Source organism: Dermochelys coriacea, chromosome 1, assembly GCF_009764565.3.
Source record: "Dermochelys coriacea isolate rDerCor1 chromosome 1, rDerCor1.pri.v4, whole genome shotgun sequence".
Classification (NCBI taxonomy): domain Eukaryota; kingdom Metazoa; phylum Chordata; order Testudines; family Dermochelyidae; genus Dermochelys; species Dermochelys coriacea.
The window spans coordinates 197,034,668-197,056,259 of record NC_050068.2 but is presented as its reverse complement, the minus strand read 5'-3'; the positions used below and the strand labels follow the sequence as shown (position 1 = coordinate 197,056,259).

At 41.3% G+C, this 21,592-nt stretch overlaps 1 protein-coding gene and 1 long non-coding RNA gene across 3 annotated transcripts; one reads left to right on the top strand and one right to left on the bottom strand.

Annotated features, from left to right (window-relative positions):
• Positions 1-1,984: 1,984 nt before the first annotated feature.
• LOC122459402 lies at positions 1,985-21,528 on the bottom strand. The gene is made up of 3 exons (XR_006280065.1): positions 21,511-21,528; positions 4,806-4,811; positions 1,985-2,712 (listed from the first exon to the last, which is right to left on the bottom strand). It is a non-coding gene; the product is annotated as an uncharacterized LOC122459402 (long non-coding RNA).
• LOC119859285 (PEST proteolytic signal containing nuclear protein) lies at positions 3,421-17,265 on the top strand. Of its 2 annotated transcripts, none has more exons than XM_038411201.2 (6): positions 3,421-3,653; positions 8,653-8,712; positions 11,104-11,272; positions 13,455-13,529; positions 14,920-14,975; positions 16,260-17,265. In XM_038411201.2, the coding sequence occupies exons 2-6, from the start codon at positions 8,696-8,698 to the stop codon at positions 16,384-16,386; spliced, it is 444 nt and encodes a 147-aa protein (XP_038267129.1). In that variant the 5' UTR covers positions 3,421-3,653; positions 8,653-8,695; the 3' UTR covers positions 16,387-17,265. The 2 variants fall into 2 exon arrangements, with proteins under 2 accessions (XP_038267129.1, XP_038267120.1); XM_038411192.2 differs by having other exon boundaries at positions 3,427-3,653; positions 11,052-11,272.
• Positions 21,529-21,592: the final 64 nt, after the last annotated feature.

Genomic DNA, 21,592 nt, shown 5'->3' with positions numbered 1-21,592 from the left:
TCTTGAATACTGATCTTAGAATGTAGCTGATTTGCCCACTGGCTCTTACCCTAGTGAATAAGTTGTGGTTTTGTTTTCCTAGGGTTTTCTTTTTGGTTTGGTTTTTTTGGGGTGGAGGGGAACGAGCAGGAAGTTTGCTCCATGGTGTTTTAGAAAGATCTCATTATGATGTTGCACCATTTATTCATTCAAAGTATTTTAGTATCTGATGTGATGCCTTCTGAATGTAAATATAAAACAATCTGACCTGCGGTTCTAAAATTCACTCACCGTGTGGAAGAGAGCGATGTGGACCTGTGAAAGACTTTTTTTTTTTAAATATGCATTTTTTGTCCCTTTTTATCATGTAGATTTTCTAATCCTCTACAACTTTTGAAAATAATAAACACTGGTACTAGTAATACCTGTAGGGGCAGAGAGTCTCTTTTCATATGGCAGTACTGTACTGAAAATACACAACACTTCTCAGTTATGTATGGAGTTTAAATCACTGATTTAGGTGAAAATGACCAAGTTACAGATTAGGGTTTTTTCCTACCTTTGAAAAAGCCTTTACATGTCAGTTCTAGTTACCCTCTGCCCAAGAGCAGTGAGAATGGGACAATTTCCCTATCTTGCCTACAAAAATTTTAAACAGAAATGTTATGACTTTAATGGGGGCCCGAGTAGACTTTTTACACAGCAACAAGGGAAAAGTAAAGGTCAGGCCTGTTTACCTTCATATTTCAAACAGGATATCTTGCTAGATGTGATTGAAAAAATAGTGCTGATCAAAAGAATCTGACATTTCATTGGTCCCTGCATCTTTAAAAATACAAATGAGAATCTGTCTTCCTTTTGAGAAGCTACTTCGGGTGGAATCTATGAGGGGTTATAAGTGTTGCAATGCTGAGCATCATGGTGCCCATCTTAACCATCTAGAAAATCACAGGAATAATGCTTGTGGCACCTTAGAGACTAACACATTTATTTGAGCACAAGCTTTCATGCATCCGATGAAGTGAGCTGTAGCTCACAAAAGCTTATGCTCAAATAAATGTGTTAGCCTCTACGGTGCCACAAGTACTCCTTTTCTTTTTGCGAATACAGACTAACACAGCTGCTACTCTGAAAAGAATAATGCTGTGCTCCCTAAAGCTAAATTGAATATCTAGGCCTTATACAATGGAGCAGGGGAGAGAGAGGTCTAAAAGTGCACTCTGCATCAGGCTAAGGGAGGTGCCACCTAATCTAGCCCGGGGGAGATGCAGACTAGATGTATGCTAAGCCCCACTCCTCTCTCTCAGAGAGGAGCCTAGGTCAGTTTAGCAATCCACAAACAAATCCTGGAGGTATGTGGTAGGGGCACCTAAACTGCTTCTTGAAGGAATGAGTTTGGCACGTGACTTGCCCCATATAAAAGGGCTGGGAGTGGTCTACCCAGTAGGTAAATCACTCACCTGGAATGTGAGAAACCTAGCTTCATTTCCCCACCTCTCTGCCAGCAGGGGAGAAAGTATTTGTACAGGAGGGTACTCTTAACAACTGAGCTATGGGATATTCAGATGTGGGGTGCCCTCAGTCTCTCCTATTGAACCTATTGCACTCTGAATAAATAATGAAAGAGCGATTAGAGCAGGGGGATGCCCTAGGGTCTCCAACATAGGTATCCTAATCATTGGACTACACAGTTATTCTCTTTTTCTCTCTGGCCCAAGAACTAAGTATTTATCCACAGCAGAACAGTCATTGGACCAGAGAGCAATGGGAGACCCTTTTTTAAATCCTTTCAAATTTACACCTTCACCCCTCCCCCCCAGAAGAGCCATGTGTAAACTTGATAGCTTGTCTCTTTCACCAACAAGAAGTGGGCCCAATAAAAGATATCTCACCTACCTTGTCTCTTTAATATCTTGTGATCAACACAGCTACAATACTGCAAACATCAACTTAAATGCACTTGTATCTAAAAGTGTATTTTTACAAATAATGTAAGTTTGTTTGATTCATCTTTTACAATAACTTTATTTTGTTTTCAGTGAGGTTTACTGTGTGCAGGAGAACACTTGATGTACAATCAACCTCACCTTTACTATTATCTATTCCCTTGCTTATTTTTTATACAGTAACAGGAAAGAAAACCATTTTTGGAAAATATGGTTTTAAAACCATAAAAATTGGTGGAGTGATTAGGCTAAGTGTGGAACCACAAACTAGTTTTTAAAGCTCTTAAAACTGACTAGATTTGAAAGTGATAGTCCTTTTAGTTTAGCTCTATATTTAAAAATGAAAACAGGAATAGAATATATACAGGCAGAAATGCTTCACCTGGCCCTAGGACATCATCATCAGGGATCAAATCTGGGACCTCAGGATTGTGGACCTTCTGCCTGAGCTAAAAGATTCAGTTGTCAGCCAGCTCATAAAACTGTATATGTGGGTCATCCACCAGCAGTGGGGTCTGGGCGGAGTGGGGACAGGGAAGCTTGTCCCAAGCGTCACATTCATAGAAAGGCAAGGTGGATGAGCATTGGCCTGCCAAACCCATGGTTGTGAGTTCAATCCTTCAGGGGGCCATTTAGGGATCTGGGGCAAAAATTGGGGATTGGCCCTGCTTTGAGCAGGGGGTTGGACTAGATGACCGCCTGAGGTCCCTTCCAACCCTGAGACTCTATGAGGTAATATGAAGATTGTCTCTGTAATATCCTGGGGTCAATGTAGCTACAACACCCACTAGTTCAGTTCTTCCTGTTTGTCATCCCTTGTAACAGCATGCTCCTGGCTGTGTCATTTGTAGCAGAGACTGAACCTGGGACTTCTGTTTGTAAAGCTGTGAGCTGTTCCTGTCCGTCTGAGCGAAAGGACTCTCCTCTCTCAGGGCACAGAGGTTGAGGGTCAGACGGTGGGCCTGATCTCAAACCCATGGTCTGTCTATTGACGTCACTGGGCTTTGGGTCAGCTCACTCTGGAGCAGTGGTGGCTCGGCCTGGCCTGACCTGCGTCTGTACCAAGTGCAGGCGGACCTGTGGGTCCAGGAACGGACCCATATGTAAATCTGTGGTAGAGATCAGCCTCCAATCAAGGGCTGATGGTGCAGCAGCCAGGCTCTCATATGACGTGTATTCGCTCCACGTTGTCCTGCCATTACGTGGGGCACCGTGTGAGTCGCTCTGTGTCTGTCCCCCACCTCCCAGCCCATTGGGGCAGAAAAGCCTGTGTTAAGGGGGATGAGAGATTACCTCCTGTCCTGGCCCTTTAAATGTCCAGTGCGAATCACCAACCATGCCCAAGTGGCACCCTGATTGGTTAGGACGGAGCCATTCCTCCAGACCAATCAGAGAGCGGCTTATTGCTATCTTTGTTCCTCTGCGGTGCCGACGTTCGCAGCGGAAGTCAGTTTGCCCTGCATCTAGGAGCGTCTGGCCGCTTAAGCGGAAGCGCCGTTGCCCTGAGACATGTGACGCGCTGACCGTTTCCGGCGTCGTCACTCCCAGCCACAGGGGGCGAGTTCTTTCTAGAGATTCTGGGGCCGCCGCCTCTCCTGTATGGCAGGGAGGGAGCGGGAGAACTAAAGCAGGCTAACGCGCATGCTCAGAAGCCGGGGGAGGCGGTGGGGGAAAATGGCGGACAGCAAAGCGGAGAGGAGAAGCCGACGCAGCCGCAGGCAGACGGAGGTGAACACGCAGCGCCGCTCACCACATCCCCCCTTCCCCGCGCATGAGGGACCCGAGGGTGGGCAAGGGGAGGGGAGCCGGGCGGGGTCCCCCTGGGGGTGGAGGGCCCGGGGCGCGTCGCGTCGCGTCGCGGGGGAGGGCCCGGGGCGCGGTCTCCGGCTGCTCGGAGTCCGGCCGCCTGCCCCGCTGCTGAGCCAGGGAGCCGTGTCTGGCTCCGGGTGGCTTCAGTGCCGCCCGCGGGCGATTGGCCGCTTGGGGTGAGTCACCGGCCCGCCCTGGCTGGATGGTTTCATCCCCTAGCGAGGGGAGTGCGGGGCCCGGGCGTGGCGGTCGCTGGCTGCAGCGGCGTGGGGGTGTCACCTGCGCTGACCGGGACCGACCCGCGCAGGCCTGGAGCTGTACGGCTGGGGAGCAGGGCCAAATTGTACAGTGGGGGTGCTGAGAGCTATTGAGCCGAACTGTGAACGCTGGATGTGACGGGAACCATTTCAAGACCGGGGGTGTTGCAGCACCTTCCCCCCCCCCCGCCTCCTCCCCGCACCCTTAGTTTCTAGCGCCTATTCTGGAGAGGGGTTGTCCTCCTGTGATGCCAAGATCACTAGACCAGCCTGATAGAGATCTTGATTTCAGTAAATTTGGTACCCACATCTTTGAAATTATGTCTCATGGCATAGGCTTTTGGGGTTATTTTGCTACTTGAATCAGAGGAAAAATGGCAGTCTAGTCATTAACCCTGTGTGCTCCACTCTTACTGGATTGTACCTAGTAGTTAAACTTGATCTTTAAAGTTAGTGGACTTGATCCTGCAGTGCTTAGTTGGGTAAAGCTCCTGTCGTTCAGTGGGGATCTTGCCTGGATGAAGACTGCAGGATTGGGCTTAGTATTGTCCAAGGATGTCAATTTTTTTTGTCATATTTCCTGATTCTTATTTTTTTCTAAGTTTTACATAAGATATCCAGTAGATTAATTTGCATAAACAAATACATGTAATTTGTTAGCAAACTGCCCAGTGAGTAGCTGTACCGTATATTGAGAGCAATAATTTATATCATAGCTCCAAAGGATCTACAATACCTTTGCCTCTTAAGGTTCAGCTTATTTTATGGTTATATGGTGCCTCTGCAGTTCTCAGTAAACCATAATTTTCCTTACACAGTACTTCAAACATTATACGCTCTTTTTGATAGTAGTTGACTATCAGATTTCTGTTATATAAAGTGAAAATGAGGTTAATGTTGTTTGAGTCTGCTATTAGAACCTATCAGCATATCATTTATTGTCTGTTGTCTTGGAAAACTGAATTTTTTCCCTCCTCATCTTCCACCTGGTAGTAATGATATATTTGTCAAGCCAAAGGCTGACCCCTTCCCCCTTTTTGGTTTAAACATAAACATTGGGACTTCAGATGGGGCCACTCTCTAGCAATAAATGAAGGCTTTAAACTAATTAGAACAGACTTGACAAGTGAGAATATCTTCAGATAGGCACATAAGTAGTTTCATTTTAGTCCTCTATACAGATAGTTATCTGTACAAAAACATTTGGTTTTGTGTAGCTCCTTAAACTTCAGTGCTTTAGGAAACAGTAAATTGGATGCTAGTAATTCAGTGACTGAATAGTTTTGCAGACATGCAGTCTTCAGTGGCCCACACGCAACTGTGGACAGTAGAACATTATTTTTAATTAAAGTGGGAGGTTGGCCAAGACACTGGAGTTATTCCTTGCTCTTTAGAAACTAATGTGAAACCTTGAATTTTTTCCTGAGTTGCTGAAGGCTTTCCAAAATGAACATAGGTGGGAAGTGCTCTTGTTCTGATGTGACTCTTAATAGTCCTACACCGGGGTCTGGAACTCTCAACTTTGCCCAGAGGCAAGAGATCTATTGGATGAGCAGTGCAGAAACTTGAGAAAGCTATAAAATTAGCATCGTTGCCAGTCCTGTTTATCAGATGCACAACCTACACAGAAAAGAAAGTGAAAACTGCTCACTTGTATGTCCTTGTTGACTTGCAAGTGAGTAGTTCTTCCTTGAAGCAACACTCCTCTATCTAGCTATAACCTAAATACAGAGCACAGGTCTGGGTAGTTATGAAGATAGCAGTGATGCTTATGGAAGGTAGAAAAGGGAGGTGGAATGTGATCTGGTTGAGATTAGAAAAAAGAATATGAAAGCACAAAACCCCAAATGCACTGTGGGGCTTAGAGAAAGGCTAAAAAAAATTCCACTTGAGAACAGCTGGTAAACCTAATTCAAGAACAGAGAAGACTAGTATCTAGATTTCTTTTATTTCCTACAGAAACAGAGTACTTAAGGGAAATTTTCACTGGGCTCTTTAAACATTTTACAAAAAGAAAAGGAGGACTTGTGGCACCTTAGAGACTAACACATTTATTTGAGCATAAGCTTTCGTGAGCTACAGCTCACTTCATCGGATGCATTTGGTGGAAAATGCAGCTCATCAGGCAAGTGAAGTTTCTGTAGGGAAGCTTTTGCTGCTGGCAATCCATGACTGGTCTTAAATGTTCACACCACTTCGACAGGGTGTCCTGGAAGCCAATTTTGGGAAAGAGAAGACTCAATATCAAATTGTTGAAAGTAAAAAGAGGACAAGACTCGTGCTCCTTGAGTGCAGTAGTTAGAATTCAGCTTTTAGTTATCAGTATTTCAGGTTTGCCATTAATGTTTTTTAAAGATAATGATTTAATTGTTCCATAAAAGTAAATGTCTGGACTGGGTAGAGTCTCTTTTTTTTTTCTTTCTTTTTTTTTTTTCCCTTTCTGAATGAGTAAGCTCATCTCCCTTTGTAAAAATCATACTCTAGAAAGGCATAACTGATACAGTGATGAAACGTTCCTATTAAGAGCTTCCCCTGTCTCTGTACTGTACTTCCTTCTTATAGTGTTTGGAGCCCTAGAAAGGTTTAAATATAGCCTTAAACTACATAATTTGGCTCCCTATGGCTTAATAGGGAAGTGCTTAGAAATTCCTGCAGAAGAAAGACTTCAGAAATGCAATACATTGGGGCTTCTATAGGAAGAAATGTTAATTTCTATAAAAATATAATCTTGCTTAGCTCAGAGTGGCAGGGTGTGAGAGGTACAAAGAATGGTGGTGATAGAGGTAGTAATTTTCAGAAAGACGGGTGGGAGAGAATAGGAGAATGTGGCTTTAAAGTCCTGAAAATCATCATCATACACTTTTCCTATTCAATACTAATGTTATGCATAACGTGTGTAATGTTATAGTGGTTCTAACCTTGAGATCTGTTTGTTGTCTAACCTCACTGCATATAGAATTTTAGTGCAGCACTTACATATAAAGGGCTTTATCTTGTTCCTCTGATATTCAGCACATATTGCTGCATCTCTTGGAAAATTGATTACTTTGCATGGTTATGCAAGCTCATCTGATTTCTGCAAGATTTTCAGTAGAATCAAGTCCTACATTCTTAACAAAGAGAGGTGCGCACAATTTCAAAACGGGAACTAAGCTCTAAACCCATCTCTGCTTGCCTCATTTATCAGTTACCTGAAACTTGTTACATGGGCACCTGTGAGAGGGTCTCTTGAAATGTTGAGATTCCAGTTAACTTGTAATTTCTTTGCCAATGAACAATCTAAACTGTTCAAGGAATAAATTCAGAGTAGACTTGTCAGTCTTGTCTAAGCTTCCAGTTCAGGTAATTAATTTTTTTTTTGGCTAATCTTGGATTATTGTTTTATTAATATTTCAACTTTGGCCAACTACTTAAATACTGCATTATCAATTCAATACATAATTGCCAGAACTTAAATTCTCAGCCAGTCTGAGTGCAGGCATGTTGTTCTTACTGAAGCATAACTACGTTTTTTTTTCTTAGTTGTGTACTTCCCAGCACTCTTACTGAGGGTGTCCAATCTGCATAATCACTCTTCAGTTATTCCTCAGACTCTTCCATGAATACACACATCACTCTGTTTTGCTCTTGAAGTCAAAATTTACAAGCTGCTTGTCAGCAATAAACACACTGCCTGTTCCTTCAGATAAAGCAAGAAAAATTCCAAAATGAGGAGTGAAAGAGAAGAAAATAAAATACCACAAAGTAGAGAATGAGTTGGCCAGACTGCTGACTGGGAAAATGTCTTCTTTTAAAAAAAATAAATAAATCCTGTTGGCTCATTACACTCATTCCTTCTCTTGGTGATTCCCTTGCCTGCAAGCCAGCAAGGGTTTTCTCTCCAGAATAACCCATTTTTGAGTTTACATTTTGAGATTCCCAGGCCTTCCCTTCCTTCCAGTTCAGTTTGGATCTCTGAGTGTAGTTGCTAAAACTGGCTTCTGAACTTCCACATTTTACTGATTGAACTTAAGCTTAATTAGACAGTGGGGCTGTATAGTCAACTTTGTGACAAGATCTTCTTGTTGCTGTGATCTTCATTATTAGAGAAATATTTCTTTCAGCATTTTAAGAAAGGGTTATTTATGTTCCATTGGCAAGACAACATATTCCAAGTACAGTGGTGTTTCTCTGCCTGAAACATTTTGGATTAAATATGCCCTATCCTAAACTACCATTTTCTAAAGTTAGGAATTAAAGCTTTGGTTGATTACATGAAAGACTAGTCTTGCACTTAGAGCTGCTTTAAGGCACACTTAGAAAAATTGCTCTGTAATGTGCATTCAGAAGTCTCAGATGGAATTACTAGCATTAGAACTAGGAACATTGCTGTTCCTAATTAACTTTTTCATGGCTCCTTCTTCCTCTTGATTCTGTCTCACTTGTCTGTAACTTTATTCTTTCCTTACCTCCACTTTTATTTCTCTGTTCCTAAGTCAAGCTGGGTAGCAGCACAGACTAGCATGCTCATGGATAGTGAAACTAATTACCATTGAGCTCCTAGTCAGTTTCACTGTCTATTTTGTTCCCAAGGGTAAAATAACTGTTCTAAGTTGGTTGCATCTAGTTGTTATTGTTTTGCTGACTGAAACAGTGAGCTAACAATATATTTTGCTCCCCAGTCAAGAAACCTCATGGACAGGCAGTTTCTATGACTTGGAAAGCATGGCAGGAAATTATAGGTACAGTAACTCCTCCCTTAAAATCGTCCCGGTTAACGTTGTTTTGTTGTTACGTTGCTGATTAATTAGAGAACATGCTCATTTAAAGTTGCGCGATGCTCCCTTATAATGTTGTTTGGCAGCTGCCTGCTTTGTTTACTGCTTGCAGAAAAAGCAGCCCATTGCAGTTAGCTGGTGGGGGCTTGGAACCAGGGTGGACCAGTAGCTCCCCGCTCCTCTAAGTTCCCTGTGCGGCAGCCGCCCAGCAGGCTATCAATTGCCAGGCAGTTCAGCTGTCCCTCCCCTCACTGCCATATGCTGCTCCTGCCTTCTGCCTTGGAGATGCTCCAGGGAGCCTCCTACTTGCTGTGCGGGGGAGGTGTGTGTGTGTGTGTGTGTGTGTGTGTGTGTGTGCGCGCGCGCTAATGTCAGGGTTTCCCCCTGCTCCTGCCCCGCCCCCCGCTTACCCCATCTCTGTAAAGTGGGGCAGAGGACGGGACATGATGGGGCTCAGGACGGAGGGAGCTTGCTGGGAGCAGCTGCAGTCCTAACTTGCTGAGCTACTTTAAAAGGCAATGTACTTACAGTGGGGTCAGTGTACTTAAAAGGGCAATGCGTGCCACGCACGCGCACACACGAACACACGCTGTGTGTCTCTGACTGCCATGCTGTCTCCCCTCCCTCCATTTGTTCTGCCTTGTAGAGTGTGAGGCTACATTAACAACAGTGTGTTAACCCTTGAGGGCTCAGCCGAGTGCTAGTTCATTGTTTAGCAGTGAGGCATTCCCTGGGAAATATCCCACCCTCTGACTTGACCACCTCAACCGAGTTTTACAATCATCATTGCTGTGTATAGTATTAAATTGTTTGTTTATAACTTATACTGGGTGTGTATATGTGTATATTTATTTGTCTGGTGAAAAATATTTTCCTGGAACCTAAACCCCCCCTATTTACATTAATTCTTATGGGGAAATTGGATTCGGTTGACATTATTTCTCTTAAAGTCACATTTTTCAGGAACATAACTACAATGTTAAGTGAGGAGTTGCTATAGATGGAGGATGAGGATGGGTAGAGAGGGCACCATGCATCCGTACTTAGGAAAAATAGTGGTGCTGTTTTATGGAGGCATCATATTTAAGATTTAAATATGTATTTAAAGACTTCTGTTATGCTAAAACAGAGTATGACTTCCCCTTTCACAGATTTCCCTGTTTCTGTTGCCCCTCTTTTTCTCCAGATTTTGTTTTTCCCCTAAGGCTATAATCTTGGTAATCATCCCCAGTTTTGAACTGATGTTTTTTCCACATGGTTGCTGACAGTTGCTAGTGAGCAGTGCAAAGCAGACCCTTCACTCAAGGTCTGAATTTGCTGCCTGTGTGGTACTCCCATCCCCTGTTTTCCCTCGTAGCAAGGGATGTAGTTGGATCCCAAACGTGGTAATATTGTCCTCAGACCACTGGTGTGAACTCCCTTCTTTTCTGTCCATTCTCCATTGGTTTTTCCTCTTCTTCCTGCTCTTGCAGCAGCAGAGGAGCAAGCTGTGCCCATGTCTGCACCAACTCCAGGAGCATAGTGAAACTTCCGAGTACCATTTTTTTCACTTGGTGTGGCTGAGGGAGCTCTGCATATGAGCACAGGTGTGATGGGAGTGTTGTGCTGGATGGGTCATTTTCACAGGAAAAGGGCATTTCTCATGAGTTTGCAAATCCAGGTGTGATACAAGCTTCTCAAAAGCACTTTGCTTCAGTTAGCAATTCTGGTGCTGATCTCCTCCTGAAACAGAATCCCTCAGTTATATTGAATTGAGGGATGTAGACAAGCAGTGATTAGAAATTAGGTTAAGACTACCAGTCTCAACTACTCGTATGGTTTTAATGATCTGCTAAGGGAGCTTATACATAGACTGACATGGGCATTTTTATGTAAATAAATCTGTGTCTAATCTTAAATTAAATTGTGTACACTAGGTTTGAAACTGGGATTCCAAATGTGAAATGTTAACTTGTGCAACCTAGACCCCAGAAGACTGTTAAAAATTAAATGTAACTGTCTAGATAAACTTACAGTCCCATATTAACAGTGATCTGATGCTTCAATGCTTTTTCAGACGTGTGTGTGTGTGTGTGTGTGTGTGTGTGTGGAGAGAGAGAGACTTTTTTGTACTGCTTTTAGTTAAGTGCTTGCAGTTTCTTTCACTGTTTGTCTTGACATGCTGTCTGCTGTATATGCAGCAGTGGTGGAGACTGCTGGCACTGTAAGTACCCTCCCCATAACAATGCTTTATGAGGTTGCTGCTCCCAACAATCTGCTCAGTAAAAATAGCTCATCTTGGTAAGTTGTTTCGACTTCACCAGGACCTGAAGAAGAGGCAGAAAAACCTGTGAAAACTAAGACTGTTTCTTCCAGTAATGGAGGGGAAAGTTCGAGTCGCAGTGCAGAGAAACGGGTAGCTGATGAAGAAGCTGAAGATTTCACCACAAAGCCTGCTCCTGCCAAAATGTCCAAGTTTGGATTTGCCATAGGCAGTCAGACAACAAAGAAGGCACCTGTGATATCCATCAAACTTGGAGCAAATGTAAGTTTTTTGAATATTTGGTTTATTTTTAAAGGAAACATAAGACCAAGAGAGTGTTTTATTCTTGAGGGACTGACTTGGAGAGAAAGCTAATGAAACTTAATGTAGGTAGGTTGATGAAAAATATTGAAGTTGATATGTGGGGCCTATCCTTTTTTGTTCTATAAGTATTTTAAGGGTATAACACCAATGAGAATTGTTTAGAGTTGTCCAAGAGAGAGGAAGAGTAATGGGACAAAATTAACTCTAAATTGTCCTTGAATATCTGAAATAATTCTCTAAGATCTAAGCCTGGAATAGCTTTCCTGAATAAAGTGCTGGAAGCTTCAATGCTCAGGACTGCTATAACTAGATGGAGGAATATATCTTGCACTAACACCGTGGGTGGACTAGTAATTCTTGTCATCTTCTAAGATATTACTTTGCATGGAAAATGTATCTTTCATTTTTGCTTCTTCTGTCACAAGGCCAATTAGTCTAATTTATACAAATGCCTCTTCGGTGTGCTTGATTTAAAGATACTAGAAGGTAATACGGGCTGAGATCGGTTATCTGCAGAATGTACAGGAAATGGGCCTCATTGCCATGCTACGTTTCTAAGAATCTAATCCTCTGTTGTCCAGGCCAGATTTGATAATTCCTTCTCGCGTTTGTTTATGTGAATGTATTAAATTAAATGAAGAGGTTTCCAGTTTGTTACCAGTCAAATGGACTTTACTTTCCCATTGACTAACCTGCTTCATTGTTCACTATTTCTGGGACAGGCAAGCATATGCTTGTTTATAAGTGTAATTCTTAAATAGGTTTCAAATACCACAGTGAGTGTTGATTGTAAATCTCTAAATAGGTTCAGTTCAATCTCTGTTCTTAAAGAACTCTGTAGGTGCAATGTCAGCATTTTTACAAACCAGCAGCAGGTAAAAAGATTGCTCAATAGGATGTTTTTCTAAGGGCATGTTGCTTTCAAAACAAAACATTTTTAGAACATACACAATAAAGTAAACACAGTCCTTGAAAAATTGACAAACATGCCTTTTGAGCCACTAGCAAGTTCAGTTGGCTCTTAGGATTTCTAGCTCACTGATTCAACTACGTTTGCATCCAAATTTGGGGTTGTTATTTTTTCCCTGCCCTCTGGCCTATCCTAGTGGTCTGTGTTGATGTCTCTAGGGAAGATAAACTTCTTAGCAGCAATTGTTCCTTACAGGCAGGATAATGAATAAATGTGGCTGCATTGACACACTGAACCTAATCCTGTTCCTCCCCAATACCCACTACTGTATGTATGACCACAGAGTGTAAATGTATGCAGAATGTCTCCATAATACTACAGAAGTGAGGAAGCATTGTGCACTAGAGCAGGAGGATGCTATGTAAATCAAAGTTATTACCAGCAGTTTAAACATCGTTGTCTTATTTTTCTTTGGAGTCATTAATTTTGATTCCTTTTGCATTATACAGAGTACAAAAATGTCTCAATTTTGATGACTGGATACTATTTGAGTAGAGGAAGGTGTCTGTTGGGAAGTGTAAATTGAGCTTTTGCCAACAAAGACCCCCTGTATGAAACAGTCTGATGCGACCTTCTGCTTCTGAATTGGAAACATTCGTTAGAATTTTTCTTGATTGATCAAATGCTTTTTAAGACTTGTTAAAGTACAAAAAGACAAACATGCTCAGCCTCTTACAGTTGACAGACTTAAATACTCCAGTGTGGCCTCAAGAATAAAGAACAGATGGGGATATGGCCAAATCCTGTGTGTGTGATTTTTTGAGACATAGTTGTCACAAGCTGCTCAGATTCTGATTTAATTTCCCATGTCATGCACCAGTAGCCACGTGCCCCTGTAATGTGCATGTTTGCAAAAATACTTGCTTTTAAGGAATTGAAACCCGGGAGGATCGGACTAGTTCATCAGAAAACATCTTGACCAAATGGACAGATGCACTCTTTTCCTGTTACTGGAAAACTCTTTTCTGTCTGCTTTTGAGAACTATCTTGCCTTTTAGTTTAGCCAGTTAGAAATTAACTTATGCATGTCTTTAAAAAAAAATTACTTCAATTAAAGTGAAGATGTTTAATGAATTCCATTTTTAAAAAGTCTTTTGAAAGGTTAAATGGATCCTAGTCAAGTAAGCAGACATGTCTGATTTCATTTGGTGCGTTTTCAATCTATTTCAGAAACCTAAAGAGCCTGCTCCCACCCTTGCTCCAAAAACCCTTTCTGTAGCAGCAGTTTTCAATGAAGATGATGATGTAAGTAAATACCACTTGATGGCTGGCACTCACTACAGAGGGGAACAGTTGGTGCTGGTTACAGTTAGGCAGTGTGAGTAGGTACTCTGTAAGCTTCTCCACAAAAATGCCAGTGCACTATAATTTAGAACTGATCCAGTGTTTCCCTTAAACACTGTTGGAAATTGTTGGAATTTTTTATTTTATCAGTAATACAGAATACCACCACAAAACCACTTCAACCATAAATTCCTTTATTAAATCTAAAGGTTGAATGGTGCTTATAGGGACACTTCAAATGGGCCTTAAACACCTAAGAAATCATCACACCCATATAGTAACATGCCATTATAAGCACTGGTCAGATACTTACAACAGGACTAAACTTGGGGTGCTTGGCTGGTTCCGACACCGGACAGCAGATACTAGCAATGAAATTGTTAATAATTTATCTTTTTAATTACATTATTTATCAGAACCTACATGACTTTAGCACTGCTCCATGCTAAAACCCGTTAGCACCATTCCTGATAATTGGGGTCTTTTCTTCAGACTTTTATAAGTTACCTTCCAGGACCAATCTTTCCAATTAAGCCACATTCTTTCAAGGCTTTTCCACAGCTGCTTAAGCACCCTCACTTTACACAAGCTGCAAAGCATATACATAAAAATATTTGAGCAGTTAACTGACAAAAGTCAATAGATGCAATAATTAGAACTGTTAAAATTTCACTAGAAAAGAGACCAGTAATCTCATTTTTACTTATGGAACTTGAGTCCAGATCTCCAGATTGCCCTGCTGGAAACCAGTTCAAATTCTCAGTGCTGCTTTCTGTCTATGGGTTTGATGATGGGGGGGCTAGAGTAATTGAAAAGAAATGATCTCCCCCCAGTGAAGAGCAATTATGTGGTGGTAAACAATTCAGCTAATTGGGAAAGGACATGGAGGGTACCATTCCTCTCCCAAGATTTTCCTGATGTTAGTGAGGCATTGCCACTTGTTGGTGTCCTACACTTGCAGAATGTTAAAAGGTCATGAGACAGCTTCTAGGGTGTCATTGCAACACATTATGATATGATGGGTAAGTCTGCCCTAAAAGGCAAATGATTGAAGGTGATTAACTCATGCTGCCAAAACGGTAGCCACTGATAAATTGTACTGCATGTTTGCTGGTATCTTACTGAATTTGAATATAAAGGTCTTTCTCTATAGTGTGGATCTACTTATCACATGCAAACTTCTTTACACCTGTTTTTGGCTTTATAGACTAGAGGCACTGTGTACTCTAAAACGTATTACTTTCCTGAGAGATTTAGTTCCATTTCATGTCTGGCTTCTGAGTGTTCAAAAGAGAAGAATAATAAAATGTTTAACTATGCCCTAATATCCATCTTCTTTCTCTTTAACTAGAGTGAACCAGAAGAAATGCCTCCAGAAGCAAAGATGCGCATGAAGAATATTGGAAGGTAGATCAGCTTTAACCTCATTCTTCCAAAGGAGGGGTGGGAGGAAGTTGAATGGGTGGGGAGGATGGACCTTCTACAGTTCAGATTAAGTCCTGCATATGGTCCAGAAATGTATGAAGGGCAAACAGGTTAGTGTAGCTTTAGTGTCATTTTCTGCAGAAATGAGACGTTATCAACTGGAATTCCTCTCATGTTTCAGCTGTGGCTAAATGCAGGCCTGCAGATATGCACCCATTTAAATACCCCCTTAGCTTTGCCAGAGTGAGAAGAGAGGTTCTGCTTCCTCCCACAGGATGCAAATTTGGGTGCAGTTTGTGGTTGTTACTGAAAGAAGCAAACTACTTCTGCTCTTCCTAGTTTTTTTTTTTTTTTTTTCTATCCAACTCCAGATTTCCCCAACCCCAAACTGTCTGGTTTTAGCCTTCACTGTATAAATATTCCTTAGCTGGGGTAGTCTGTTCAGAACTTGAATCTCTGCATATGGAAAAAGGGGCTTGGGTTGAATGGGGTTTTTTTTAATGAATTTTGCCCCAAAAGAAGTACTTTAGTATGCTATGGTTAAGACACCAGCATAATCTCTCCATATGGGGACTTAACTCTTACTGAAAATAATATGAGTATATAATATGAGTATATAATGGTTTAATTATAATATAATTCTCTGGATGTAACTGTAAACTTATTTTTCTGGCTGCTACAACTATGAGAGAGTGAGAGGGCCAAGTTAGGCTCTAATATAAACAGAGGTGTCTTCAGTGAAGTTGCACCCAGAGATGATGGCTAAGTTTGAGTCTGACTTTAGAAGCAGTTTAACATTTTATTTCTTTAAAAAAAAAAAAAAAAAAGTCTGTAGGCTTATTATTGAAAGATGCAAAATTGACAGGCCTGGATCCTCTGTGTGTATGTGTTTTTTAAATCCATAGAGCTAGTATTTCACAGGCAGCAGCAGTGGAACTTACCCCTTCTGTGTCCCTCCCCCCCTTGCCCAGGTGTCTCAGGCTGATTTTGGAGGGATCAGTTCTGGGAACAGGTGACAACACTGCCACTTGTGATGACTTCTTGTGACAGACACCTATCCACTGGAAACCAAATTGAGGGAACTAAACATTTCACATAAGAAGCCCCTGAAGAGCCATACCAACAGTTATAACTTTTGGGCACTCCTGACACAAGCTGGATATGAAACAGCAAAGTGAAGCTGAAACAGTCCAGTCACACATCCAGTTCTCCCAACTATTTGATTAAACTAATCTCCACATCTAATTGTTGTTTTTCTTTTTGCAGAGATACACCAACCTCAGCAGGACCAAATTCTTTCAACAAAGGAAAGCATGGGTTTTCTGACAACCAGAAGTTATGGGAACGGAACATAAAATCTCATCTTGGCAATGTCCCTGAGGAGGATGACTAAATGATATCTGTTGAAATTCGGGTGTGGGGGAGGGCAGGGTGTGACATTAAAGGAACAGTTTCCTTTTTTAAGAATGGTCTGAGATTTACTGTTGGAGCCACTTTTTCTAAGGATTGAGTGGTACAATAATAACTGAGTTTGAAATTAGAGGTAATTTATGTTTTGTATACAGATTTCAAGGCATTTGCTAATTTTGTAGTTCTGTGATTTAGTTTCAAAAGATTACAAATAAAGAAATTGGAAGTGGTATTTTTTAAATTTTTTGGGGGTAACAGCAACTCATACACTAAGGTGGACAAAAAAGGTTACTGTCTCTTTAATCAGGTTAATGTTGAATGCTACTGCACTCTGGCTTCTAGCTCCCTCTTTATATCAGATGAAACATTTGGATCCTAAGATCACTGTTAGAGAGAGGGAACAGTGCCTTGTGCTAAAGTGTTGGGCTATTAATTTGAACATAAATTTAGACAGTAGAAATCTTAACAACCTGAATTTTTTTTCCTCCCCTCTGGTCACTTTTTGTTCTTCACAAACTAAGAATTGTGTTGCTCTGAGTGCTATGGTAGCTTTAGCTCTAACCTTCCTTTGAAACTTTATGTAATGTGTGTAATAGTCTATCTGTGGTCTAGTTCATCCTAAGGAAGTGGTCTTAGCTGTATATTAGATACAGTCTCTAAAGAATATTCACTACAGCGTGCTCTTTAGTCAGTAGTATAAGTAGTGCTTGTTAGCATTTCCTTGTGAATTAAATGAATAGGCAATTATCAATATAGAAAAGCCACCACCAAAAAGATGAAAGTATATAATTTATTTAAACATCATATTTGGCTTAAACATCTTCTTTATTATGCCTAAAAGGAATAAAAGCACACCAAAAATGTAGAGACTTAGTTTTTGTACTTATAAGCAGTAAGATGCACTTCCTTTATTTTGACATTTTTTTAATACGTCGATGCTAAAATATGTTTGTGGCTGCAAAACGCTATCAGGCTTAAAACATATTTTTGTTACCTGCATTACTATATTTCTGACTAACAGTTCTTAAAAAAAAAAAAAAAAAAATTACTTTTCACTAGGCTAAGTTTTTGCACCTAGTTTGAGCAATGATATTAATCACCTTCATTTTCAGAATTTCATATACTAGTACAGTGCTCTGTTAAGATTTCAAACATGGTGAGGGTTGTCTAAATTCCATTAAGCTATTTTCATTTAATTTCAAAAATTGAAGACATTTGTCTTAAAAAAAAAAAAATCTAATACATGCATTTTTTGGAGTGCTCAAAACTATCTGATAGTGTCTGCTAGTAAAGTTATCCTTGTTTGCAATTGGTTGTAAACTTGTCTATTGAATATTCATGAACAGAATCCACCTTAATTACTTTCCCCTTAAATTCTTTCCATATGCTAAAGTTGAGTATAGTTGGTGGAGAAGAAAGTGCATCTTAGAGGTTAGAAAAGTACTGACCAATTAGACTCCTGAGTTTAAGTCTAACATTTTGTATTGTGTAGTCTTTTCATTGAAGTCTGATGCAATTGAATACATGTATCTATTATTTTCTTGAAAAGCTTGTTATAAATGTAACATAAAATATACTTTTTCATAGCAAAAATTGTTTTATAAACTCTTTGAAGGCTGAATGTAAGGACTTAAAAAAAAAAAAGTGGTGCTTCTAAACTACTTTTGCCTCTTACCCCTCATGAAGGTAGTGACAAACTCTTGTTGACTGCAGTGGAGACACAATGGGACACTTAAATTGTACCACCTACTTTAGTCTTTAATAGATTTAATGCATGGTTACACTTGTCTAGAATAACTTCCCTTCTAAAGCAATGGAAATGTGCATAGACCTACTACCTTTTTGATGATGATACCCCTTTTGACCTGAGTGGTTGGCAGTATTTGGGGTCTTGTGCATTGTCTGTTAAGAGAACTGATGGTGTTGGTTGTTTGGTGCAGTCCTATTTGTTTACAAAGAATGTATATAAAATCCTGTTTTCTGTGAACAAGGGAGGAGACACTTTCTTTGCTCATGGTTGCAAGCTCTCTTTCCAGCTAGCACTTACCCCAAAGCTTTTCCCCACCGTCATAGAAGTTCTTTTGCCTGGCTCTAGACTGCCTTCTGCTGCTTCCAGTATTTCCATTCAGCCCTCTCCTCAAACCTCTTGGCATACATAGCTCAGATTCCTGCCTGGACTTGCTTATGGTTTATGCCCAACCAGAAAGGATGTTGCTTATGTCTGTCAGTCAGTGGAAGGTGTTCATAATAGGTATGTCTCAAATTTAGAGGGTTTAGGTTAATCTTTAGGCTACAGTGTATGTTGGCACTGAGTAGTAGTCAAAACTAAACTAAACAAGGTGTATACTTCATAGCTTCTGTAGGTAGAGCTTATTGTGCACACCAGGATTTTCTTGTATACCTCAATCCCCCTCATTCTCCCCTTCAGGGTAAAGGTTTCTCTTTCCCCTTGACCTACTCTTCCACCATGCTCCTTTCCCCCACAGCAGCCTTCTCCATTGTCCTGATCGGGCTTATTTGTCCCCCCTGCTAAATACCTTCTCCACCAGGGCACTAGCCATTCTACTGTTCAAAGCCGGGCTCAGTCTCCCCAGCCTGGACCAAGGATTGATGTAGCAGGACATTAGGAGAGGAAGGAAGCAACCTCTCCGCTCAACTCCCAGCAGAGAAAGCAGTCTTCTTCTTTGCTGTAAGGTATCAACACGTAATAGTGCAAACTGTTAATACATACCATCAACAGATAACAGCTCCATGTGTCCATTTCCAGCTTTTGAGGGGTGCAGTTGTCCCCAAAAATCAATAGGGTTATGGTCACTGATGCCTAGAACATATCTTGATATTTTAGAATTGATCAAATGGTGTTCAAAAGTTATGTTTATAGAGAAATGGGATAGAGCTGGGGGTCAGACCTTGTAAGGTCAACTACAAAATTTAAAGCAAGAAAAAGGCTGCCATCAGCCTGTAGATTTTTAATGGAGGTAGTTTACTTTAGGGACAACCCTTCACAATTTGATAAAATGAAATGGTACTATTGGATAATACAGGCCTGGTTGAATTCCATCTGTTTTGCCTAATAGCATCCCCCACTTTACTTAAGTCTTTTAGCTTCACACCCTAAAGAAAGATGCCAATTACACTAACTTACTTGCACATATAGATTTGTTAGTATAGACTTTCATCCTTCTACTATAACTTGAGTCTTTGCTTCAGACTTCTGCCATGGAGATTATACAACCTCACTCTAGAAGAGGGTCAAGGAGGAGGCAGATAAACCCCTTGTTTCACATTAGGTAAATCTGTGTTGAAATGTAGCAGATAAGCAGTCTTCTCATGTGAAAGTTTCTTATTGGAGGGAAATTGGTTAGTTAGTATATTGTGTTGAGTGTAACAGCTGATCTTCACTCAAGCTAAATGTGAAAAGAAATTGAGCTCTTTCATGGACCCACTAGCTGAAATAATAGGAACCGTCACCCCACAGATAGGGTGCATTCCGCTGCTATTGTCTGATACTGCAGAGGCATTTGGCTAAAGCTCTACCTTCTAGAGCAATTCAGAAAGATGTTCATTTCACCCAAAAGGGCATCTCTTGCAAGAGATCCTGCTCTTTTAGCACTTCTGTAAATAAAGACTCTGATCAAGGTTCCTGTCATTAGTACTGAGAACAGGTCTCTTACCCCTTCAGGCAGCTGTCCCCAATCTTCAGACTGAGTTCAGCACTGAATGGGAGCTTGCCCCTGAATCCCAGTACTACATTGAGACAGCCACCTACCACCTCTGCTCTAAGAGCAACTTGTACCACTGAACCTCTTCCCAGGAGTGGAAGGGATCAAAGGATGTCATGGGCCACAGGAAATTCTTAATCTCTTTCCAGCTAACTACTAAGGATTTATTCTTAATCCTCACTGATGAGGCAGTGGCATCCTCTCCCATACATTTTCCTGCTAATAGACTCTTTTCAGGAATTACAAGGAAAGGTGGACATTATGGACCTTGGATTATTGGTGGTAGAAGAGAAAGCACACACAATTGAATATTCTGCATTCCAGTCTCCCAGGCAGATTGTCAATACCAATAAGTGGAGTACTAGAGCCTAGAGATGACTTGTGCAGACTCCAGCCTATTTTCAACAGGTTTCAGAGTAGCAGCTGTGTTTGTATTCACAAAAAGAGTACTTGTGGCACCTTAGGGACTAACAAATTTGAGCATAAGCTTCCGTGAGCCCACATGCCTCCAGCTTTCACCACATCACACACACAATCCATTGCGTACAGCCAAGTTCTACAATACAACTGCATTTGCTCCAACCCCTCAGACAGAGACAAAACACCTACAAGATCTCTATCAAGCATTTTTACAACTACATACCCACCTGCTGAAGGAAGAAACAGATTGACAGAGCCAGAAGAGTACCCAGAAGTCACCTACTACTGGACAGGCCAACAAAGAAAATAACAGAACGCCACTAGCCATCACCTTCAGCCCACAACTAAAAGCTCTCCAACGCATCATCAAGGATCTACAACCTATCGGAAGGACGACCCATCACTCTCACAGATCTTCGGAGACAGGCCCCCAACCTGAAGCAAATACTCCCCAGCAACCACACAACAGAACAACTAACCCAGGAACCATCCTTTGCAACAAAGCCCATTGCCAACTGTGTCCACATATCTATTCAGGGGACCCATCAGAGGGCCTAATCACATCAGCCACACTATCAGAGGCTCGTTCACCTGCGCATCTACCAATGTGATTTGCCATCATGTCCAGCAATGCCCTCTGCCATGTACATTGGTCAAACTGGACAGTCTCTACGTAAAAGAATAAATGGACACAGCACTACATCAAGAATAACATTCAAAAAACCAGTTGGAGAACACTTCAATCTCTCTGGTCAGTAGTTTTACAGACCTGAGTGGTTATTCAACCAAAAAAAAACTTCAAAACAGACTCCAATGAGAGACTGCTGAATTGGAATAATTGCAAACTGTGGATACAATTAACTTCATTTTTACTTGTGTAAGGACGCATCCACGCCCAGTCTCTATTCAAGCCTATTTCCCCACCCCCACTGTTCCTCAAGTTCTTGGTCAACTGCTGGAAGAACGGCCCACCTTGATTATCACCACAAAAGGTTTTCCTTCTCCCCTCCCCCCCCCCACCTGCTGGTTATAGCTCATCTAAGTGAT

Bases quoted from the DNA above. Each gene is read 5' to 3' on its own strand.
- LOC119859285 (XM_038411192.2), top strand. From the start codon at position 8,682: ATGACTTGGAAAGCATGGCAGGAAATTATAG. The intron at 13,530-14,919 runs GTAAGTAAATAC...CTCTTTAACTAG, and splicing joins TTTTCAATGAAGATGATGAT to AGTGAACCAGAAGAAATGCC. The intron at 14,976-16,259 runs GTAGATCAGCTT...TTCTTTTTGCAG, and splicing joins CGCATGAAGAATATTGGAAG to AGATACACCAACCTCAGCAG.